We start from the raw sequence: 26,214 nt of genomic DNA on the forward strand, positions 1-26,214 counted from the left end.
AAATTGAGCCCCGAGAGCCAGAAGGAACTGGAATGGAATGGCAATCAAATCTTTATATCAGGAGTTCAGGTGACAGTTGGGAGCAGAACTGACATGGCCATGTTGGGCCATAGGTGTGTGAGGTCATCTTAAAGAGCTGAGGCAGCAAACCCAGAGTTTTATATACTGGAGGAATAGATTGCTGGGATTCTCAGTAATAATTGTTACTATAATCAGAGCACTTATTTTTCCTTAATTCTTAGTACATGCTAGGCACTGTAGCAGCTGTCTCATGAACTTTATCTCATTTAGACCTGAGGCACATAGGGATTCAAAAAACTTGCTTTGTAATCACAACTAGAAAAAAGGGCAGAGCTGGGATTTGAACCCAGACTCATGAGATGCCCAATTTGGAGGTCTCTCCGATTTACCATATTGTTTCTTCAAAGGACAAGAGAATAAGAGTAATAGAAACTAGCCCCCAAACTCAAAAATTAACATGTATAAAGAATATTAAATGTATACAGAGCAGAAATAAGGAAGAACGGAAAAAAGAGTGACCTTCTCAGCTTCACGTAGTATGAATAAGATTGGGAACACTTTGGTTCATGTTAGCCTTTGGAGGAATCTACTAACATCTACTTCTGCATGTGATTAAGGCTACCATTCCAAAATAGTAACTCAGAGAAAATTCTGGAGTGGGCCCCTCAGATGATTAACAGTTGGAAAATTAGATGAAAAAAGGTCCTGGGACCGTTTCCTGTGACGGAAAGTTGTGGAGTTGTTAAGCGTTTTCAAGTCTGTGAAGAACTGTTATGCCAAGTATGGGCAGAAGGTGTTGTTGATCTGTACTGTATGTGGAACGATAGTGCCATAGATTTAAGTTTAATGTAGGGAAACAGTTCCTGACAGTAGCCAGTGACTTTTGGTAAACCTCATTTTTGAAAGTTAGGGCACCTCCTTCCTTAGGTTTTTATAAGGTGCATTTAGTGATGATGTGAGGGAACAAGGCTGACTGGAGGACTCTCAAGGTCCCTTTTTGCCCTAAGGTTCTATTATTATTGCATATTTATAGAGCACCAAAATTGACTGTGTTCTTCTCATTGAATAGAATTGCATTCAGTCACTGTCCAGGGCCATCACAGTCAAAATTAGACAGATCAGCAAATCAAGTCAAAGGTTAGCAGGTACACATCTAACTATTTGAGAATGTGTATTCTCTTCAAGAATTAGAGAATGACCTAAGAGCACGGTGAAAGATCTTCAGTGTGAAAACCCTCCACTGAGACTTGTATTAGGTTCCTCTAGGTGTTTTTGTAAAAAGCAATAATAATAAGGAATCCTTTCTTAGTGTCTATTAAGCAAACCTAATTTCGAATTATCATCCTCAAAACTCCTAATTCAGAATGGAATGAAGGAAAAGAATTGTACTTTATTGCTGAACTGTTTTAAGTGGTAGATAATATTCTGTTATTATTAACTTGATAACTTTGAACTTCTCTGCCCACGGATGATTTAAATTCAATCCACACTTGATCTTAGCCAAAAGGCCGAGAAGCGATTGATTTAGATTTAATCCATTCTAACAGCTGAACTACCAAAAAAATTACACTGCTGATTTAAAACTAGCAAATAAGGTTCCGTATTTTTACTGGAAAAAAAATGGTAAAGTCCATCATATATGGTAAAAATTAACAGTTTAAGTTGTCTGACTTTTTTTTAAAGTTTATTTATTTTGAGAGAGAGAGAGAAAGTGCAAGTGGGGGAGGGGTGGAGAGAGAGGGAGAGAGAGAGTCCCAAGCAGGCTTTGCACTGTCAGCGCAGAGCCTGATGCGGGGCTTGAGCCAACAAACCAGGAGATCACGACCTGAATGAAGTCGGACGCTTAACAAACTGAGCCACCCAGGTGCCCCAGTTGTCTGATTTTGTAAGGAGGAATGGTCTCATATTTTTTATTTCTTGTAACCCCACTAATCATTTCACACTTTTTAATCTTTTTATTTGGAAATAAATGCAAACCTTCAGAAAAGTTTGAACAATAGTACTAAGAACATACGTATACTCTTTACCTAGATTTACCTGTTAGCGTTTTGTTCATTTGCTTTACCATTTGTGCATGCTTTCTCTACTGATCTTTTCCTTTCTACATATATGTCTGTCTCTTCTGAACCATTTGAAAGTAAGTTGCACACATCATGCATCTGTTCATGTTTTTAAAGTAATGTTATTTTATTCCTTTCTTCAAAGTAAAAGTATTTTTGGGCGGCAGTGCCTGGGTGGCATCCGACTTTGGCTCAGGTCGTGATCTCACCGTTCGTGGGTTCAAGCCCCGCGTCAGACTCTGTGTTGACAGCTCAGAGCCTAGAGCCTGCCTCAGACTCTGTGTCCCCCTCTTGCCCCTCCCCTGCTCACTCTGTCTCTCTCTCTCTCTCTCTCTCTCTCTCTCTCTCTCTCAAAAATAAACAAACATTAAAAAAAAAATTTAAAGTAAAATTTTTTTTTCTCAGATAGCTCCATTATTTACCGAAATGTAGAGGCAACTTGAACTATCATATTTCACCTTGTTTTTGTCCTGTTATCTCTTTTAACTGTCACTCATGAGGTCCTTTTCATGCCTTGTATCTGGAATACACTATTTTTTTCAGATTGTCCTTTAATAAAATCCGAAGACCTGACACAGACACTTGTTGCCACAACATATAATATAATATATAGCTTTGTCATGTGATGTATTACAGACTCTTATAGTGCCAAATTCTTGTTGTATAATTTTTATTGAAGAAAACTCTTTTTTTAATGTAAATACATGTGTTAGGATAACAGAACTAATTAGATCTCTGTTTGGTAAAATTACATGGTTTTTTACCTTTAAGTTTGTATATTTTCCATTTCAGCTTGATGTCGATTCACAGGGCTAAATTTTCATGTTTGCTTATTTCCCTCACAATAGCTTATGATTCCACAGGCCCTGACTGGATTTCACTGAAAGAGTGGCTACGTGAGATCCAGAATGAAGATACAGCTTCTGGAAAGGGGAATGAAATTCCATTCAAACAAAAATAGGAGGGGAGGGGGTTGATCTATTTTAAGTGCTGATGAACAAATTGAAATTATCTTCAAGTTGTAAAAATTTTATTACTCTATTTTTACTGATGTAATTTATCAATCCCTTTAATGTCTGAGATTAAAACCAAGTCTGCAGAGATGAACTCTGAATATCCAAATAGTTTGAGATATGGAAGAGGTGTAACTGTGGTGAAGTCAGTTCTCTACAATTTTCAGTGAATGTTGAAGACACAGAGCCAGAATCAATTTAGGCTCAGGGGGAATGATGGTCTTACTCCTCAAGTGGAATATTTTGTGGACAGAGACACCTGTATTCCTGGAAGGACCATAGTTCAGGCAACAAACTCAAAATGCAGCACAATGTTGCCTTCTTCATGTAGCCACTGAATTTTGAGTTGGAATTTTATTAGAAAGCCTCATTCTCCTCTGATGACATGTAATCCTGTCTGTTAGCATTTTTTTCCTCATGTGCTTATTAGTATTAAGCAGACTACGTGCTTGCTTTATGTTAGACCACTGTCAGAAAAACAAGACAGAATTAGTTTCAAGAATATTTTTCTTTCTGTAGCACCCACACGCAGGATGTGTGATCTCTAGTAATTCTTATTCATTTGAAATACAGCAATTTGTTCCTGTCAGTAGAGGATAGGTTTGTTGTTTTAAATTGCCAGGTTTTGTTTCTGTTGGCATGTTCCCCAATACAAATTGAATGGCTGACAAAAATCTATTTGTATGACAGTTCAATCTAGATAAGTGCCCTCTGTTGCCTAACGGTACAATTTGGGGTCTCAGAGATAAAAGCAAACTGAATGCCAGGCTTGTAACAGAGCTTCTCCATGCAGATAACAGAAGTAATCCATATTCCTGAGGTACACAAATCAGACCAACAAAGAAGAAATGCGCATGCACGTCATATCGTTTGAAATGGTGGGCTTCTAGCTTCTACATAATAAAAAATGGGAATATCTAACTTAGGAGAACAAAAATCTACCTCGTACGAGCTACGCCTAGATTTGGAATGAAAGAGAAATGGGGTATTGACTTATAAAGTTGGAGAGAGCTCTGTTGCTTAGCATTTTCCCATCGTAGAAGGTTTCCCCCGCTATCAGAAAGTTGCGTGTTCCTAGGAGACCTTTCGTAAGCTGAAATGATGTAAAGCGAAAGAAGCAATTATCATTGTTATGTGGAAAAATTTTCTAACACTCCCAGACCCAAAGAATAACCTCTCTTAGGCTTTTCCGATACCTTAGGACACATCTTGCTAACAGACACGCGGAATAAATGGAGGCAAAGCACAGAGGCTCCCAGACACAGTTCAGAGCTCTGACAGCTTGACGCCTGGATGCTGTGTGCTCTTCCTGGGGAAGGAGCTGGTCAGGGCCGCTTTCACTGCTCAGGGTGCGAGCTGCCTTCCTCCTGGCTCACTGAAAAACAAATGGTGAATGCTCTTCTCTTTTCGCCTTTTTTTATAAAGTCAGAAATCGTCTTCAGATTTCTTCTGGTTAGCAAAAACAGATACTAAGGTAGGCCTCTAACTGAAGTGTCATGATGTGAATTTTCCTGAAGCAAGGTACACCTGTATTGGCTTTTGTCAAATTTTTTTGCTTTCTATTTTAACATGCCTGTTCTGAAATAAAGTATGTATTTAGACAGTGATTCTTTCATACTTTTGATATTCTACAAGAGGTAGTTTCTGAAGGGGTCTCCTTTACCTCCCAAGATGAGGAACTGAAAATTTGTACCTTTTCTCTCTTCCTTAAAACATGTCAGGCTTACTATACAGGTATCTCTAAAACATAATTCATGTATAAAAAGAGGGATGAAATATATGGTAACAATCGTAATAAGGAAGGAATTGGGACTAGTTCATAAGGTAACAGACATCCTGGAAATATGGCTAAGAGCCCCAGTTGTAGATATTCTGAAAAATAATCCATAGTGCTTGGTGATTTATTGGATTTTAGGACTGGATTTGAGAATAATTTTTACATTTTTATCTGAAGAGACTGTGTGCATGGTAAAACCATACATCAAACTAAAGAAAACAGGAGGAGCAGTATATGAGAAGGAAAATGCCCTAATGTGTCTGCATTAAGTCTGAGATGCCTTCAGGTTATCTGAGGTACCCAGAAGGGATTAGATTTGTAAGTAGAATATGCAGAAAACACGTCTTTGCCTGCTTCTAGGTAGTAGTGAGAACCATGGGTAAAAATGAGATCATTCAGATGAGTGAGAAGAGATCCGAGGATGAAGACCTGGGTCAGACTGAGAAAGAAGCTATAATGAAGGAGACTGAGAAGGAGAGACCAGACGAATGGGAGGAACTCCTGTGGAAGACGGTGCCGTAATGCTAAGGGGACAGTGGGCAACAATGTCCGTCCGATGCTATCAAGAGATCAAATGTGAACAGGACTGAAAGGTGGCCATTGGAGCGAACCTTGGTACAGTTGGAGCAACACAATTAATGACATCGTATTAGATTAAAAGTGAAAGTGTAAAATAAATGTCCATAAGTCCATACTGATACCAATAAATGATCGGATAACGATGGAGTAGACAGATCTTTTGTACAGAAGATTGCCAGATGACTTACGAAGATACCTGTCCCTGAAGAAGGTAGAGCATAACTCCCCACTTCTTTTTTTTTTCAATTTTTTAAATGTTTTATTTATTTTTGAGAGAAAGAGAGAGAGAGAGAGAGAGTATGAGTGGGGGAAGGATAGACAGAGAGGGAGACACAGAATCTGAAGCAGGCTCCAGGCTCTGAGTTGTTAGCACAGAGCCCAACGCGGGCTCCAACCTGTGAACCATTAGATCATGACCTGAGCTGAAGTCAGATGCTCAACTGACTGAGCCACCCAGGCACCCCATAACTCCCCACTTCTTAAACGTGGGCTGCGTATAGTAAGTACAGTGTAGGAAGGGGGAAAAGAATAGCTTTTCAGTGGAGAAACATGGCAAACACTCCCTCAGCCAGGCATCAAGGGCAACATCATTAATGATACATCAGTGTTGATAGTATGTACCTTGGATATGATCTGAACCAAATGGCACTTTTATCTCTTTGGTCTTCCTCCCCAAAACATAATACCCCAGTTTAGTCAGGAGAAGAACATCAGAAGGATCCCAATTGAAGGACATTCTACAAAATACCAATCCTCTTCAAAACTTGCAAAATCATCAAAAACAAGGAAAAGTCTGAGAAATTGTCACAGCCAAGAGGAGCCTAAGAACACATGACTAGGAAATGTAACATGGAATCCTGGATGGTATCTGGAACAGAAAAAGAACCTTGGATAGTAAGGAAACCTGAAAAAAGTATAGTTAATAAAAATGTGTAATAATGAACTATTGATTCATTAATTGTAACAAATGTACCACACTCCTATAAGATGTGAAAAATAGAGGAAACTAAGTGTGGGTTACTGGGAACTCTACTATCTTTGCAACTTTTTAATAAATCTACAACTGTTTTAAAGTTTTTAAAGTTTACTTCAAAAACATGGACAATGATTTTATCACCTCGGAAGATATTGGTGATCCTAGGGAATCCTGTGGCATGGTAGGAAAGCATCAAATTTGTTGGAAGTTGAGAAGTGGCTGGGTCATGAATAAGTTAATTGAGTTAATGCTCATGGAATACTCTTTCAAGAGGCTTGGCCAGGAAGGGAAGGATAAAAAGAGGCTGGGCATGAGCTGGGGAGTAGAGTACTGGTGGAAATAACATTTTGAAGTATAGAAAGCTGGGTACACTTAAAAAATGTTTATGTTCTGAAAGGAAAGAACCAGTAGAAAGTGACATGCTGAAAATATAAGAGAAACAACAGTTAACTGATGGAGTAAAGTCCCTAAGTAGGCAGGATTTTATTCTATTCAACTGAAGATGGAGAGTCTTCTAGGAGGAATGTGTTGTTTATGAATCAGGTATGAATATTTATTATACTTTATAGTCTGGGGGTCACCCTTATAGGGAAGTAATCTTTACAATGTTTCCATAGAGAATGTGGGCTAGAAGAACTTTGTTTTATTGCCTAAACATCACAGTTTTATTGGCTATATTCACGAGGCATTAAAAGGCATCTCTGAATTATGAGAACTGTAACTGTAATAAAGAATCTGTCCCAACATGGATTCAACAGGAAGGACTAGGGGAAAAAATACTGTAAAAATTGTTTGCCTGTGAGATAGCTGGTTCCAATCTAAAATTGTAGAGTAACTGTATAGGGAGTCACTAGATCCCATGGATAAGGAAGCACTTCTTAACACATCTTAATAACCAGTTCAAGACCTCTCCTGCCATGTGGGCAGATTATTGTTGCTTTATGGTGGAGCCTCTGAAGATTAATCTTAAAACATATCTAAGTTCCATATGTGACTTACCATATGTGTGGTTGTGACTCACCCTCAAATCAGATGTTTTTGTGGTTTTTAAAAAAAATTTTTTTTACATTCATTTTTGAGAGACAGAGAGAGACAGAGCACAAGCGGGGGAGGTAGAGAGAGAGAGAGAGGGAGACACAGAATCCGAAGCAGGCTCCAGGCCCCGAGCCATCAGCACAGAGCCCGACGCGGGGCTCGAACTCACAAACCGGGAGATCATGACCTGAGCCGAAGTCAGACGCTTAACTGACTGACCCACCCAGGCGCCCTCAAATCAGACATTTTATTCTATGAAATAAAATATTCTGCCTTAAGTATTTGTCACCTTTGAAATTTCAAATTTATTATTGTCAATATTCCAGATGTCGACAACAGTGTATAAGTAAAGGCTTATTTTTGTTTACTTTGAAGGAGAGTGACAAGAAACAAAATCTACGAACAATCAACTTTGTAGTTGACGATAAATTCGTAGAACCAGGTGAATGGTGCAGCCAGACCTGCCTTGGGGGGGCGGGGAGCAATAGGATGGCCCCTGCCTGCCGTAATGTTTTGGTAAAATGAAAGGTGGTATGGTAAATTAAAAAGAGCACTGACATTGGGAAACACATTCCGTCCTTCCTCTACCTAGTCTTTCCCAAGTGTGTGGCCTTGGGGAGATCACTCATCTGGCTTAGAACTACTCATCTCTAAATATGGAAGTCTGGTCTAGATGATGCCTCATATCACCGTCAACTGTAGGATTCTGTTACTTTTGAGACATCTCAGTGTCAGTTACAGAATCATCGAGATCATTTGCTCTTGGATGTCTAGATCACTTGAAATTATGGCTTTGGACAGATTTTCAATGAACGATTGCCTTTCCTTCCTAATGCTAGGCAGATTATGTAGGGAAACCTACATACAACTTAATTATATCTTTTGCATACTTTATTCCAGTAGTTCTTTTAGAAATACAAATGAAGCGTCTGTTATATAGCATCCATTTTTCAGAGTATCATTTTTCTAGTAGTGCATAGAGTATTTGTATGTCATTATCAAACAAGAAAATATTTTGACATTTTGATTATTTCAATTATAGTCTATGGAGTTGTTTTATTTTATATTCAGAAAGATTTTAAAGAATTAGATTTCCTCCACTGAAAATTTACACTATTCCAGATGTTGACAACAACACCTGGGCATTCTATCATGAGCTGATTTTCTGAATGAAGTAACTTAATTATTGATTGACAAGCTAACATGATTTAAGACACAGCCACACCATGTTCAATAGCAATGTGAAAGTCATAAACTGCAAGCATGTGCAAGCAAGTGGGGCCATGATACTAACTCACATTGCATTTTGAAACACCAATGCTAAACTTAAATTTTAAGCTTAAGTTTAGAATCGCTGGAGGAGGAAATGAAGAGGTACAGTTACATGATTTCTGGGCTTTCCGTTTTGCAAATCAGTAAATGATGTAACAGCAATGTGGTCAGAATTCCTAGTATAAAGAAAAGTCTATTCTAGCATTGTGATACACAAGTAGACTTATTATTCCATATGGATTGCATATGAGTTTGCGTGAGTCTAGATGTGTATACATACATATATAACCTCATTATATGCATACAAATATTCACATATTCATAATAGCTAAATTAAAAAAAATAAAAGTGGGGTAGAGTGTAACTCATTATTTACAGCCAAAACATAAATATCCATTTGAAACATGTAAACTGTTTTTGAAAGTATAAGCAAAAATAATAAATGAAAGTGATTATAGTAGAAAGACACTAGTTATTTTTTGTTTTTTGTTTTTCAAAAACATTTAAATGTCTTTTCCTGGTATTACATGGATTATTTCAGCGTTCTCATGTTAACCTGCTTTTTCAACTGTTGGCAGCCCAGCAGCAGGGCATGTTAGCATCTTCCCTCTGCTGGCTTGCATATGGTCCATTGGCCATGAGTTTATGATAGATAGAAAGTGTGCTTTCCCTTTATTAATGCTACAGTATTGGTGACATGTGGCCTGTGCACTTTCCAGTGAATGAGCTTGACCTTTGACTCAAAACAGTCCCTTGAGCAAGAGCAAGCCGTGTTTGGTGGAATGATTACTTAGAAAAAACAGATTGGAACCTACTTTCTCTGCTAACATTAGAGAAATGCAGTAAAGTTTTTCCCACTGAAAATCATCCACAAATTGTAGCATCATAAAATAGAGAATTGGGCAAAAAAAAAAAAAAAAATGAAACAAACATACTAGAATTACTTAACTAATTACTTTAATTATTAGTTAAATAATATGAGCTTTTTAAGGTTACTTTTGGTGTATATTGGCACATCATTTTCTAGGGAAGATGCGCTCATTTGTACTCTCAGCCCTGTATGTGTACCGGTTTTATTGCATCCTTTCCAATATTACCAACTAATGTTTAGTTGAACATCTTTCACAAGGTTAGCACATATCAGGTATTATGAGAGGCTTCCATTTGTACATAATATTTAAATTCACACAACAGCCCTGAGAAATAAATATGGTCACTCTTTTAGATATTGAAGAAAGTGATATTCAGAAAACTTAATTTGACCAAGATCACATACTAAAATGTTATCTCTGTTCTTTGTGTTCAGTGCCTTGCGCTTTTTCATCCTAACTACTTCCCAAGGACCTAACATTTACCTAACAGTATACTTTGCCTTTACCTAAATCACGTAGTATCTTAAATCATCTTTGCTAGAAATTAATGCAGCACAGCGAACACTGTGATGAATGAAATTTCATAACTTTCTTTTCATTTTTTTTCCTCCAAAATGTTAAGTTTTCTGTCCTGGATTGATGAGCTTTTTTAAGTCCTGGGTCAGGGGTGGAGTGTGTATGAAAAGCTGAAATTGGTCATGAAGAAATAGAAGTGAGGTTAAAAATGGAACGCTTTGTGCCAAAGATAGATGCATTTTCGAAAATGCCATCTGGGCATTACAGAAGTATGCTATTATTTAATTCAAACCAGCTAGAATTCAGCAAGAAATGAATGCCAGCAATTATATGACTAGCTAATAAATATAATTTCATGGTATTCGGTAAGATATCCCTAAGTGTTAATTGTAACAGGAGCAGTTAAATTCTTTATACCAGTTAAATTCTTTGGCTATGAAAGCATAACAGTTTTTAATCACCTGGTAACTTTGGGCATTATTAAATATATGGAGATTGGATTGGAAGACACGGTAGAAGCAATGGAAAAGTCTGGCCAGACTGGGTAATTTGTTTTAGACCTATGGAGAAACCTATTAACCATTTCTTCTATAGACCAATTTGATTAGGAAGTAGGACAAGCTGTTCTTTCATTACTTACCCAAACCATACTGCACTTTGTATCAATTATTTGGCTGTCTGCAGCACATAGATTAGAATAAAGGGCTTTCTTAGTGTTTGTGAATGTTGCGGATTGCTGATTAGTAATTAAAGTACTGAATGAAGAAAATTAGGCCAAAAATGAATGGCAATGAGAAAGTCTTAATTCTGTGATACAGATGTTAGAAACAGATTGTCTTGAGCAGCCCATTCAACGCAGTGACATTCTACATGGCCATGGAGTGCTTGCCTTCCATGTAAAACTCAAGTCAAATGCCTTAGAGATGGTTTCCTCTCCCGTGCCTTGTGATGTAGCTGTATGGGTATTAATTTAGTGAAATATCCTGTCTGCCAGGTGTGGGAACTAGCTGATTTTATTGTAATACCAGATCATTACTTAATTCATATGCAACAGAGTGCAGCACATGGAAAGCATTATAAATCTATTTACAATGTGGCTGGTCTGATGATAACATTGTATTAAATTCCCAGGTGAGGCAATTTAAGCAATTGCTTTGCCATGTGCACGCGGTGGAAATTAAATTCTCATATACACTTTAGTAATAAACCAACTGCATTGTTATCCTTATGCTAGTGGTGGGTTGTAGAATCTTCACTCTGACTATGTATATACCCTGTTTCACACGTAGAATCATAGAGGGGGCTGCACCACAGATCCCAGTTCTTAATTAGTTTCAGCTCAGTTAATTCATTTTGTTTCTAGTTTAGCAGTGCCTGTCCAGAAACATATTCAGTTCAGTTGGGAAACATTAAGGCTTGGGTCAAGTAGACAGATTGTTTCAAGCCAAATTTCCAGACAGAGCTGGGCAAGTGTATCTGTTTGAACTTGGCTTTAAGAAAATCAGCCAATCAGTATGCATATACCAAGTGAAAACTGCTTGGAATTTGAAATTCTCACCTTCATAACCAAAGACTCATTTTTGTCATCAGTTTATAAAAGGCATTCAAACTCTCTGTGTCTGACTTTTTAGGGATAGTAATCAATTGTTAATTTGCCGTATTTTTTCCTCTAATTCTGTAGATTTTTCTGCCCAACTGCATCTCGTCCACCTAAGTGTAATATATAAGTTACAAAGAATAAGCTTTACAAAAACACACAACTAAAAGTGAGGAATGCGCTTATATTTAATTCTGTGTGTGTGTGTGTGTGTGTGTGTGTGTGTGTGTGTGTGTCTGTGTGTGTGGCAAAAATTGTCAGTTGAAGCTTCCCACCCTTATGGTACAGACCTGAAATTGCAATAGATTACAAACTGCATAGAGCTTCTGTCTTCTCCAGAAGCCACATATAAAGCACCAGTAGACAGTGGTAACTGACAACTAAGACTAAAAATGTTGACAATTTCTTGATTTGCCTGGTTAGCTTATGTATAGAAGTCATTAACTATTTATAAAATGCATTATGAATTGGGTTCCTTCAAACTGTAGCTGAGTGTGTGACATTTCCAGCTCAAATTCTCATGCTCGCATTTGGCTAAAGTACAGATTTTATACAACTGATAATAAAGTAAAAATATTTTAGTTAATCAAGATACAGTAGGTGTTTCAGTTTCATTAACTTTAAATCATCTGAATTAAAATATTCATAGTACTTAGTAATGTCGAGTGAGGTTATTAAAAATTCCACCAAAGGTAAAATTATTTATTGATGCTTTGGAAGGAAACTATCGGTACAATAAGCAGTTTGTCATTCAAAGGAATTTGCCTTTTTTGGTATTCAGTCAGTTTAGTGATGATCCTGCAGGCTAAATTATGGCTGATTACAATCAGCTTACTTAAAATTTCAAACCACAAAAATATTAGGAGAAAATACCAATGTCAGGCATTTAAATGCAACTCTCAATAAAACAGTCTTGATCTTAAAAATATATATATTTGTAAAATGATATTCGAGGGTAAAGAGTTCGATTTTCGGCACTGACTGTGTCATTTTCATGAGGAACTATTTCTGATACTGGGAATGAGTTTTTTTATTCTTTAAGAGAAGTTAGTTCGATCAGAGAACATTTCATAAACTCAGCATATCATCTGCTTAATTACATCCAGAAAGCCGTCCAAATGACCAATGTTTACCGTCCCAATAGTAAAGACTGACATTTATAGAGACCACCCTTCAACTGCGGATAAATCCTTATTTCTCCTCTGTTGCTGAGTGTGTACACTCTTAATTGCTGGTTTTCAAAAGCAATGAATTCTCACCAAAACAAGATTAGATATTTAGGGATACATGTTTGTAATTTTCTTCTTCTTTTGAAGTTCAGCAAATCAAAATGAGAATATAATGTGATTGAACAATCTATGCCAATTTGTTGGTATTTTGGTGAAAGGGGAAAACACAAAAACAATCTCCGTATGATATTCTCGCATACTGTGGAATGTTTTAGTCCCCCATAGTGATAAAATGAATAATTAAAAAGGCAGCTCTGATACCACAGCCTGTTTAAAGGTTCTCATTTCCTTTAATGCTGTAAAATACTTTTGCTTAGCTAGTTTGGAACTACTGTAGTGGGGATCTCCAAATGGGCAAAAGAAAGGTTTGGCTTCATCTAAATATTGTAGGAAGGCCATGAGGTGGACTGACATTGCAGTTCCGCATTTTTTGAGATAATTCTGTATGAAGTCAATCGAAATAATTAACAGTCGGTTCAGTAAATACAATAAGAGAAGCGGGCTTAATATATGCTGTTTGTGGTGGTGAGAAGTCTGGCGTGTTCACAAAATGAATGAGTTGGCTCGCTCCTGAATTGTTAAGACATCTGATACAGATGTCATTACTGACCTCAGGCTAATGACTTAACTTTGGTACTTTGTCCTCGGCAACGTTGTTGGTTTTATTTATCTATTTACCGACTTGCTACATCTGCTCAGGTACAGAGACACCCTTGCAGCAAAGAAGGGGGACTTGGGGTAGAGACTCAGGGCAGAGAAGGGAGGCCATCATCTCCTTTCTGCTGAAACATTTTGCAATTTTTGCATCTTTTTCCTGGGTGCATTCAGAGGATAATATGATGGGGAGGAAATTTTGTGCTAGAATGAGTGTAGGTTCTAGTTTCAGTTTAACCAAAGCAATCTTTAGAATTCTATAAGACTGATTTTTTTTCCTAAAAAAATAAAGGGATATCTAGATTTGTTTGCTTTTCAACTAGCTTCTGCCAGAGAGTTAAGCCCTAATGCCCTTAGGCTTCTATTCTCTGTAATGAACTCTCTCTTATGTACCCTCCTTGGAAGATTGAGAAAATAGTCACTAAAATAATTTTCTGTTTTGTGGTTCAGGTAAGGAACCCTAATTGAGAAAGGCTGTGACTCGAAAATGATTCAAAATCTATTGGCTTTTCTTGCTAAAAGTCCTTTTAAATCCTAGTGTGATTTCACATTTAAGACGGTGTGATCTCTATGTAGCAAAGCAGTGCTGTTTACTAGTATAAAAATCTAATTAAAAATCTTGTTGACTTCTGCTCGAGGATTCTGAATAGTTCTTTTTAAACTACATTAATTTTTCAGATCGCAGTTGAACAAGTATGAAATCTTAAGGCCTAAACTGTAGACTACAAGTGAGAATAGGCTACTATTTCCCAGCTGCCATTTTTAAATTCACTCTTTTTGCTTAGTCCAGAAGCAAAAAAAGGCAGCCAAGTAACCTGTAAATCTGCATTTGAGTCTGAAACGGTGATGCTGAAGTAGGATCTGAGGATGGCGCCCTAGCTTCGCAACTAATTTTCAGAGCCTTTTAGCTTTTCCAAACGTGTGTACGTTTAGATAATCCATGAATTGCTTATAGACATGTCCCTCTGACTTTACAGGTAAAGGTCAACTCCCGTAAAACAGAATTTCACTGAGTGAAATGTTGACTCATAGCCCACTTTATTTACTGGGATTGAGAAAAGTTGACTCGTAGCCTACTTGCCTTTATGTACTGGGATTGGGAAATTTGATTTGTTTTAACACACGCGCGCGCGCATACACACACACACACACACACACACACACACACACACTCCCATTACTTTTCCTTCAGCTATTATTTGAGGAGAGCTTGGAGACCTTTAAGTTATTGTTTGGAAACGGGATAGACTTTAAAATTCCATCTCTTTCTGGCTACTAACATCACAATAATGAAGGAAATATAGATGAACTATTGTCTAAGCATTCCAGTGTTCAGTTGGAGTCATAATATTATCCCAGAATCAGAGATTTTAAAAGACCTATATTATATAGTTCATTTCCTGCCACAATTTTAAAGACCCCCATATACACTTGTTTTAATTACAATCTGGTGAGTTTTGCAGATATACAGCTATAAAGCTGTATTTCCTTCAGTTTGGTGGTCTTATTTGTATGGCTACATATGGAATAACATACCAGTTCTGATCCGTTTGTGAATATTAATGGAGTACTGACACAATGCAGAGTTTTCTTTCATTATTGGCATCTGAAAAACTTCTAATTTACATTAAACTTCTCAAGTTCAAGAACTCTACACAACTTTGCTTTGCAGATTTTAGCAAATAGGTTTCCATTAGGGGGCTCTCGAGGTTTGAGATGATCAGCCTTGATACCAATAATGCTTCGAAGCCTTTACTTTCTAACGTTCATCTCGCTCTCTCCCTTTTTGTTTTGTTTTATAGAAAAGGTCACGGATCGCCTACAGTGACGAAGTACGGAATGAGCTCCTAGGGGATGATGGGAATTCCTCAGAGAACCAGGTAGAATGCTAATCAGGAAGGCCCGGTGGGTGGCTGGAGGGTGAAGGAGGTCACTGGCACACTGGGCTCTCAAGCTGCTCCTTAACAGTATTAGCAACAACTCATGTGGAAGCGATACTGTTTAATGCAAAGCTGGAGTCTTAATCAACTTCAAAATGTTTCTTGGAGATCTTACATTTAACCCTTTACCTTGTGATCACTGTCTGCTATCTTTTAAAAAAATCTTTTCTTCTCCTTTCTTTATTATTTAGTACTTAAGGAATAACTTGAAACACACTGTTTGCAGACAAAGCCAAGGTCTTCACCTCAAACACATGTAAAAGGAATAAAAAAGTACATAATGCAGCTTTGATAATAATGCAGTATAATTAAATCAACACTTGCAGCAAAACAAATGAAAGTAAGCTTTCAAAATTCAACAGGGCAGCTCAGTCTCCTATTGTGGAGCTGCTTAAAATACATTCACCAAAATGCAGACTGTGAGCACCAGTGTGGAGCTCAGATACTCAGAGGTCCGGCCTCCGTCAAATAAGAAGAAGAATAGGAAAAGTCTCTTCTACAGTTTAATATCTGCATAGGCAAAAAATAAGATGCAATTTCTTCTTAAAAGGGCCTTACAACTTGGCTGTCATTTCTCATTGGATCACACAGCAGTGTGATGAGTCTAATTAATGTCCCACTTCTTTCTTTGAATTAATACTGCAGATTTCATTAGTTCATGCAAATAATGTATATGACTTTTTTAAAAAGTCATCTCAGGGTAGAGATGACTTTTAAAATGTCACAAACAACACTAGTGACTTCCTCTCTTTGACACTTTTGGAGAAAATAAATGATGGGAACTTCAGAAGCAAGACCTGAGCGTGTTTATTCATATTCCTTTGGTAAGTATTGTAAAGGTCTTTACTCTGCCTAAATAAAAATGAACATAAATCATTCATGGAGTAAACCAAAACTTTAATAAGATAGTAAAACATAATATATTGGTACACAGTGGAAAACTTGCATAATTGTACTTACCATTTCAAATAGATTATATTATAGGTCTATATATGCTGAAACTATATTACTATCTACTCCAATGTTAATATGGTAAACGGGATGACACTCATGGGATTAAGGCCTCCATCTATCCAACCCCCCCAAAAAGGGGAGAAGAGTCACCAAGCTGATTATGTTTGTTTTGGGAAAGATCTCACCTTAGCCACTTTTTGGATGTTATCAGCTTGAATTTAGAAATGTAAACATGTTAAGATTTGACTTGGGATTTCAGCTTTCCTGATTGGAATGTGAGAACAGCTAAGGGGGAAAGAAAAAAAAAACAAACAAACAAGGAGCACAACAAACATAAAAGGGTGGTGGGATAAAGGGTTTTACTCATAATAGATTAAATAACATGAGGATGAGAGAAAAAATATTGTCTTCCTATTTAAAGTGAGTTTTAGATTGTTCATATCTCTCGAATGAATGAATCATAATTTCATTTCATATCTTTACTGCGAAAAAAAGCATTCTCTTTTTTGCAAAAAAAGTGAATGCATAGTTCCCATGTCAGTTTTTTAGAAAGCTCTAGATCTTTCCCTCATATGAAACTACTGCTTAATATAGAGGAAATAGAAAGGAAGGGGGTGTTCCTGTCTAACTCAGACTCCTTTATTGTAATAGATGCTGTAGTACTGTGTGACAGGAATCTCTCTCTCTCTTTTTTTTTTTTTAAAGCATGTTCACTTCTCTTAATGGACATTTTATGTGCCTAAAACATTTGCCTTACACACATACAAGTGTGATTTTTTTATGCCTAAAGAAAAATACTCTGCAAAAATAGGTAGAGTTCATATTTTCTGAATTTTTCAAATTATATTCCTGTCACTTTAAAGTGATTTCGCAGAGATTTCCTCTGGACTTGTATAAATCAAACTTACAAATTCTGAATGTGCTTGGAGAACCTGAAGTTTAGTTATAAGGAGCTGTCATTTCAATAAATACAATATGATAAATTATAGTCATGAGACGATGTTCCTGTTAGATTATTAGTTATGAGAACTTTTCAGTCCAAAATTCGAATTAGGTTTGAAAGTTCAAAGAGACCACACTTAACTTTTTGGACATTTTGTTGCCAACTGTAACAGAATTTCCATACCATAATGAAGTCATTAAATTTTGTTTGGGGGCTTTTTATCATAATGTATGAATTAAAATCCCTCAAACTAAAACACATCTCTCAGCCAGGAATGGTCACTTGAGAATAACTCTTTATTCTGCATCAGTATTCATTCAGACTACGGAATCAAAACAGAAGCCCTTTCTTTAAAGGAAGAAAAGATTTTAAGTTGTCTCTTTATATTTTTGTAGCTCAAGGACTATGAAGATAGTTTCTTTTCTGGGTACGATTACCTATCATTTACATAAGAAAATATTGTCAGCCCAAAACTAAGTATATCCTCAAGTTAATTGTTGATAAATTGATTTTTCAGGACTTCTTAGCCATATAGTAGTTAAGATAAACTTTTAATATAGAGAGAAATCTTTGAGATAAAAAAGTGAGACAAAAAAGCAGTATTTGTCTCACTGAAATTGGTATATATCTCAATTTTTAAAAATTATAGATCAGAAAAGGAAAATAATAAAGAATTATAGCAATGGTTACAAATAGATAAAAATAACTACTGACTACTGACTAGTTATTTTCAATGCAACATGCACATCTTCCCTACAGTGGCTTCTTTGTAGAGATTTAGACAAATGTAAACGTCATAGCTATTATTTCACATTCTGGCCATTTGTAATGCATTTTTTTAGGCATTTAACACCTGATAGTTCATACGCATAATCTGCCAATTAACTATAAAGTATATTAATTTACTCTTATATAAACATTTCTGGCATCATTGGAAATTTCAAGATTTCAGCAATTAAGAATTTTTCAAGTGCGTCTTCAGTGTCCCTCCTACAGTATACAATTCTATTTAATTCCAAATTAGTGGCTTTGTGTAAATTCATTTCTAATTCATAGCCATCTCACACAATCAAATATGGCTCGTCCCTAGTTTACAAAGAAGGAACAAAATCACCTACTTTGCACATTTGAGTCTTGGTGGGTCATCAGCTTTCCAAGGACTATTGTCTTAGGCATTATCATTCTATTATTTTAAAATACCATGTTTTCCATTCCATATGGCAACATTTTAATTCTTTGAGAGAGTTGAGTTTTTGAAATGTAGTAGTGCTGTATTTAGAGTGGAAACTTTAATAATTATTACCTTGATTCAGTTTCATGAAAACCACTCTCAGGAAAGGGAAAGAAAAAAAAATCTTACAGAATTAAATCCCCTAATCCTCTTTATAGTGGAGTATGATGATGTGGCACACAAAATGTTCCAGACTCTATTTTTGAACCCTAATAGTCTCTCAATTTCCATATACACAATGATATTGATTGGTGAATAAATGTGAGTAAATGAAATTTTCGTAAATCCTAAATAGAAGGTTCAAATCCATATCTAAGGAATAGGATATTCCTAAATGTGCCGAAATTTTTGTGGTAAAGTAATATTTAGCACATATTGCTTAATTTTTTAATACGAGGTTCTCTTAAGTTCCGATTTGGGCTTGCTGTGCATAAAGTGTGTCAAACTTCAGCTACAGACCAGGGGGTGAAGTCGGTCAATTTAATTCCCCAAGATCTAAAGAAGGTCGGTATCATTTCATATAGCCCTGGCAGAGCAGATCATTACCAGGCACAAATCTGTTCGTTACGTGCTGAGGGTTTATAGCAAAATAAATAGACTGTCATCATAAGTTCAGAAAATTGTGTGTTCGACCCACGATAATGTGTAAAGGGCGTTTAATAGAGTTCAGCATTTATTCGTTATCTGTATGCGGACAGAGACGGCAGTGGCGTTATCAGCTTTAAAAAAAAAAAATCGGTAGTTCTGGGGGTCACGTGACACACCTCACACACACAGGCGCGCGCGCATGAACCCTCACATGCTCTGCAGTGCAGTTTTGATTTTAGCCACAGCAGAAGGCTTAACCACAAGAGATTCCACTGGTTCAAACCAGCGTAAACCAGATTTTTTCAGCCACAAAGGAACAGATTACCTCTTGTATCAAATTCTGCATTGGGGGGAAAAAAAAATCTTTGTTTCAAAAAAGACGTTGATTATCATAACCCAACATGGTGGCACGGCACATTTTCAAGTCGCCTATGATGGAGATAGTAACTCCATAAAATACGAAATCGCGACTTTCAGTCTAGTCTAAGTAAGCATTGTTAGTTTTCAAACATAGACCATCTTTTGTTTACTTGAATGAAAATTCCCAGCCTAACTTAAAAAAAAAAAAAGATAAAGATTAAAACCCCTCCCATTACCTAGCTTAGCTACAAATCCCGTGTAGAGCTTGAATGCAGCCATGCGGCACAAACAAGATAGAACGTTTTTTGTTTGGAACCTATTGAAAAAACAAATGGGTAGCATTTTTAAACACTCATTGATTATGGCAGGGTGGCATGCCCCAAATGGTCTCAATTGCTGAGGAGTAGTTTTAAACTTTGGCCCTTTGAGTATCATAGTCAACTGAAGAAGGGTGCGCCCAGAAAGAAAAGATAGCTTGTGCGATCAATTCCCAGATCGTCTGTTTCTGAGAATTAATGTTTGCCTTTTTCTCTCATGATGTTCAGATAGCAGAGAAAAGATTCCTATGTATGTTAGGCCAGGTATTTTAGTTTCGAATTTTACTTTTTCTTGGGAAGAATGTGGTAGCTTTTCACATGAAACCAGATGCTTGACTCATAGACACTGGTCGGTGGCTGAGAGAATGAGTATATTAATTAAAAATAATTACAACTCCCAGTATGGTGTGAAAGGACAATGCTAAAAGTTTCATTTTCACTAAATGCCTTGTGAGACATTATGTAATATTCTGCACCCTCTTTATAAAAGATTCATAACAATTTTGAAATCTCATTCTTTTGCACTTGAAATACTTTTCACACATAACAAATGAAACAACAGAATGAGCGGAAATGCATACTGCGTTTCTTGAATTGGAGACAAAAACAGCATTAAGCATCGAGAGAGCCGGGCCATAGTAAACATGATACTTTTAGAGAGACTTAGAGTGAGCAATTCATGGCACATTTCTCCCAAAGCAATAATTTAATTGATTGGCCTGTATATGTCAAGTGTTGTAACAGATGTTACAGATATTTGGATGTTTAGAAATTATCTGTTGTAGACTTGAATTGCCGAGGATGCAAATTTTAGACCTAGAATGTGGTTTATAGCCTTTCATAACATCGGTTTCAGTTTCTCTTCATCGCGGAAACTATGGCAGTCATCTCAACTATACGATATTTGATTTAGAATACTGTGAAATACATCCATACCCCCAGCACACACATACACACACGCACAAATGAGTCAGATACATGGTTGTGTCCATTTTCTAGCTTCTAAAGAGTTAAAGTAACTTGTGTTATCTGCTAGATTGAAGGCAAATAACAAATGTCCTACAAAGGAGAATTAAAACCTTATCCCAGGGAATTTACTAGCACGTAAAGAGTGGTTTTTCTGGTTTGACTTCAGTGAGAACACACTGCAGTAACAGACAACATGGCTTTAAGATGGCCCAGTTTACGAGATGAAGAAAATGGAAAAATGAAGAAACTTCAAAAACTAAAAAAATAGAAAACCACCATGTGATTGCAGTAGCCTCTTAAGCAAAACAAACCCTAGAAATCAACTCAGATATACACAGTATTTCTAAGGATAGTGAAATATTTTCTGATACTATGTCCTAAATATTATCTCTCCCGGCATGCTTTATTCTCAGTTAAAATAATGTCACCTCCAAATACAATCGTATTACTAGAGTGGGCCCATCTATGATATTAACTAACAAAATTATTTGTTTTAAATATTTATTGGGACAAAAGCATGAACTATTAATCATTTTTATTTGTACAGGAAATCTGAAATCAGTTGTCAAGATTCAAAATAGAGAAACATCCTGAAAACTTGTATATACAAAACCTCTTCAGTGGTACATTCTTAGAAGAGAGGAACAGTAAACTTGTTTTCTTTCTTTATAATATAGACTTCTATGAAGTCGTTCCCCTTTATTTCATGATGGTGTCTTAGATGTACTTTAAAAGAGAATTTCACACTATTCTCTTTGTTTAATGTGACAGTGTGAGAAAGTGATCTTTATTCGTTCAAAAAACTCTGCATGTAGTCTCTGTTTAGGTTCTTTTAATGTGTTTGTCTGTGATTTTTAAATGCTAAACATGTAAACAGATAAATTGTCAATGTTAATTCTGTATCCTGTCACACAACTGATCTTTCTTTCCTGCCATTTCTTTCCTTTTTATCTTTTTTTTTTTTTTTGTGCATTCATGTTGCAGTTGATAAAATTACGTGAAGAGGTGAGTACTTCCTAGCTTGCTTTTTTTTTTTTTAATTCTGCTTTTCCCTATAAAATTGAATTTCTAAATCTGAAGTAAGATCTTTGGGTTCATTTTTTCCAGGAAAATTTACACATAGCAAAAGTATTGATTATACTGTTAGAAATGTTCTTTGCTGACTATCTGTTAAAAAACAAGTAAACTCTAATCATGCTTAGGACAGTGGTCATTGTTGTTGCTTGGTATCTGGAGAAAATTCATATTTTAAAGGCCAAAAAAGGGAGGAAAAATATAAAGGGCTATCTTAAAACTTTACCTAAGTGTGGTTTTAATGTAAACTGACTTCAGATTTGTTTTATTTGTATTGATTTCTCAAAGAAGTCAATACGATTAAAATGTTTTTTTTCTGACGTTCCAATTTACTGAAAACTCTTTTTAAATATACCCTTTTCCCTCACCCAAGATTCTTGGGTCCAACACAAGATACCATGAATCTGTTTTCCTTTTAGGGAAACACACATATGTTATAAATGCTCTACTAGTCTGTGTACACAGATTCTTAAGAATAGCCAAAGCTCTCCTCATTGTTAAACACTTTCCTTTTTGTAGGAAATAGCACCCACGTGAGTTCTCATTTTTCTGAGTTGCCGGTCTGTATTATAATGCAGCTCCAGACCTATTTGTGGCCCAGCAAATATTAACAGCAATGTTTATAATTTTATCCCAGTATCGTTGAGGGATGCTGAATGATTCTGGTCTTGTTTTTGTTTGTTTGTTTTTAATTAGGCCAAACTTAATAAATATGTAATAAATATACTTTTTTTTCACAGGTAAAAGCAGTTATATTTTTTTTACTTGGTGACGTTGAGTTTTGTTACTTTTATACTAGGGCAGAAGATAATGGCCCATTTTGCAATTTAAAAGTTGTCTGATTGCTTCTAAGGAGGACTGTGAATTATTTTTGAGTTTAGATTGACTGCATTGATTTGGATTTTCCTAGAATTTTTTTTTATTGGTATGTCATCATTCTGTAGGTGATATGAATGCTAAATGAGAGGCTGTAGACAGTGGTTTTCAACAACTCTTCTGATTTAAGATGCATTAGTGCCGTCATCTCTTAGTAAAAGCAATACTGATAAAAAAATTAAAAGGTGAAAATATATAAAACCCTTACCTTCCAACCTTCTTGTGTGTTTTATGGAAGCAGATGTATATACTAAATGAATATAATCAATTGCAGTTTTGATATATGAGATTTTTCTTGAGGTGAGTGATACTCAACACTATTTTTTTGCAAGACAGAATACCTGCTTGTGTGTATTTGCATATGCCCATGCTTAGGTGAAGAATCCGAATTTTCAGATCTTAATGGAACTAACAATAGACTTGAAAATCTCTGGTGAAGAAACTACACAAAGCTCTTGCCCCTGAATTTAGTGAATATAATTAATAAAGTATTGTGCCTTATTACAATCAGCATTTTTGACAGATTTATTTTTGTTAAGCTGAATTGTGTGGACATAGAAATCTTAATTCTAAAAGCTGAAAACGTTATGTCTGCACTTCCTTTAAAACACATTCTATCATCATTCTATGGCTTAATTCTTTTGTTTGTGCCTATAGCAACTGTTTCGTCAATAACGGTTCTGGACTGCATGTTTCCAAAACTGTAACCTGGAATGGAATTGTACCTGGAAGAATGAGGTCATTCAACCAATAGAATAATATACTCTGGAATATTCTTTTACCAGTCTTTGATATGGATGTAGCATCGATATTTGTAAAATAGATTAGGATGATGACGGTGCACTGATACATGGTTTGCTCAAGAGATGATTGTTTCTCAGTCAGGATTCTAATAGTAATCAGCGAGTGTACCCCAGATTTCCCCCTTATACTTCTCCTGAGAAGACAAGCACGCATCTGTTTCAAAATAGGACGTTTTGTTGTGTTTGGAAACAGAGTATGCCCCCATCCCTTCCTTGTGATGCTCTTTTCCGGCTCAGTTCTGGGGACTGAGCGTGCTTGAAGGCAGGCTGGTGTGCACGGGGAGCAGAACTGATGTTGGCCGTGCCGAGCCCTCCGTCTGAATCCTGAATCTCCAGCTCTCCACGCTGCGCAGCTCCTCACGCGAGCTGAGCTCTGTCTGAAGCTCCTGCACAGCTTCACTTACCTGCTTTGAAAGGGCTGAGGAGAGGGTGAGAGAATGAGTTTGGGATGGAGTGTGGGGGCAAGTTGAAAGCCTCAGCTGCTACTGTAGTGTATTTCCTTTCATTTTCAGAGACCGGGGCAATGCACAACTAAGGGAACAATGTAAATAGCACAGCTGTTACAAGAACTTGATTTTAGCTTGACTTAAGTGAAGAGGTTCCAAAATACAAAGTGAGGTCCTGCTGGAAAGCTGCTGGTAAACTGGTAGTCCTCTTGTGTGCAGATTTACTCCGATAAAATTGAACTGTCCTGAAGAAGAGTTACTTTCATGATTTAGGAATATGCATTTTTTTTAAGTTCTTTTAGAAATTTGCTCCTCATTAGAGCCATACACTTCATAATCTGTTTTGTCTCCTTTTCATGGAATTCCAAGAATCATCTTACATTTAAATGCTTTCTTTCTTGTATTATCTATTATCATATAATTAGACTGTCCATTTCCAGTACTGATCTTTGGGTTTTGTTTTTTGGTTTTGTTTTTTTTTTTTTTTTTTTTTAATTTGCAGCGGCTAAATGTTCTCTTTTAATTTAGGGATTTCATCCAATATGAAAATGAGCCAAAAACTTTTGTTCTGTTATTCTGAATTAAAATTCACATTTACTCTTGATTTCACAAATCTGGTATCGTTTTAGAGAATTACCAGTTTGAAATTAAGTCCTTTGTTAAGGTAGAAAACAATATTCAGAGAAGGGAAGAACAATCCCTATGCCCAAAACCTGTATGCAGGGAAAATTAGGAGGAAGAAAGCTATTTTTGACAAGCTGAGTGAAGTGTTTAATTTTCTTTAAAGATAGTCATATATGCCAAACACAGAGAGCTCCCCTGCTTTTCTTTTTCTCAATTACAGCCTTTAGTGATTTAGCATTTTCATGATATAAGCATTCTTTCCTTCCTCCCTTTTATTTATTTAGTTTTTTTTTTTTTTTTGCAGAGGGAGGGGCAGCTTTTCTCTTAATTTCTCCACTGTATATTAGACAACTCTATTAATTATTATAGACTGTTGTTGCAGCTTTCCTGACCTTCACATCAGGTCCTATCTCTCTGTTCTAAATGCATTGTTTTAATGATTCTTCCTCCCCCCGCCCCCCCAGGCCCTTCCCCCCAAAAAAATTTCAAGGAAAGCTTTGATGTGGCTTTAGCTGCCTCCAACGTCTGGCCGCATCTCAGATGTGTCACCTATGCCGGGAGGGAATAAGGAAATCACGTTTTGAATGGTAATGATAACATACTAATCACTTCCTTTCTTTGAAGATGGAAGCGAGATATTCTGTCAGCATCCCTGGCTGCTAGAGCTTGGAGGCACTGGTCTAGGTGTATTAGCTTAAGTGTGCATGTCAATACAGCTTGCATCTCCACGATCCATGGGGGCTCATTAGAGCAAGGTAGATCGTTTCGCTCGACAGCCACTCAGATAATACGTGTGGCACCTCCTTTTTTATTATTATTAGAAAGCATTTCTTCGATTTTAAATGACATCTGTCAACAACACAAAGTTATAGGAGTTGTGGTTGCATTTTTTCTTTCTGTTTGACCAGATACCAAAACTGATTTGATGGGGAAAAGTACTAATTTATACAAATACTTGTACTCATGGACACACAGAAATGTACAGATACACATATTCATATGTTTCTAAGTGTCCAGACATATGTGCATCTGTACACACACACACACACACACACACACACACACACACACATTCATGTGCGTGCATATATTCTTACTTATTCACAGCCATGATTAGTTTATAAATCTGTTGGTCAACTGAATAGATCTAGTGGCTGATCATTATGGTTAAAAAACAAAACAAAACAGCCTCAGTACAGAAAAGAAAGTTGAGAAGTTGAGAATTTGGGGGAAATCCTCTCATTATCCCATCCAATATAAAAGAATATATATAATTATTATCATTTTAGTTCACAGTCTAAAGCAGTAGGTGTCAAAAGTCCACCTTCAATCCAATGTCATATATTTGGAAATAAATCCACATTCTTGAGTATCTGTGCATGGAGAAACATGCTTCTCTTGTTTCTTGGTGGTTACCCCAAGTTGTCTTAAAACTAGAACAGCATTTAATATTCTGTTTTAATAGCGAATATTCTATATGGCATCTTG

The 26,214-nt window shown here is 36.4% G+C and overlaps 1 protein-coding gene across 7 annotated transcripts in view; it reads left to right on the plus strand.

The window, feature by feature from the left end:
* VTI1A (vesicle transport through interaction with t-SNAREs 1A) overlaps positions 1–26,214 on the plus strand; it is a 358,352-nt gene that overhangs the window by 62,564 nt on the left and 269,574 nt on the right. For 5 of the 7 annotated variants that reach the window (XM_053909923.1, XM_019459445.2, XM_053909924.1 and 2 more), the window contains exons 4-5: positions 15,404–15,481; positions 21,888–21,908. In XM_053909923.1, coding sequence (XP_053765898.1) covers positions 15,404–15,481; positions 21,888–21,908 — 99 coding nt within the window. The remainder of the gene's footprint in view (positions 1–15,403; positions 15,482–21,887; positions 21,909–26,214) is intronic. The other 2 variants (XM_019459449.2, XM_019459444.2) reach the window with 1 other exon arrangement.

The sequence above is a fragment of the Panthera pardus genome, unplaced genomic scaffold (assembly GCF_024362965.1).
Source record: "Panthera pardus isolate Hobbes unplaced genomic scaffold, ASM2436296v1 HiC_scaffold_22, whole genome shotgun sequence".
NCBI lineage: Eukaryota > Metazoa > Chordata > Mammalia > Carnivora > Felidae > Panthera > Panthera pardus.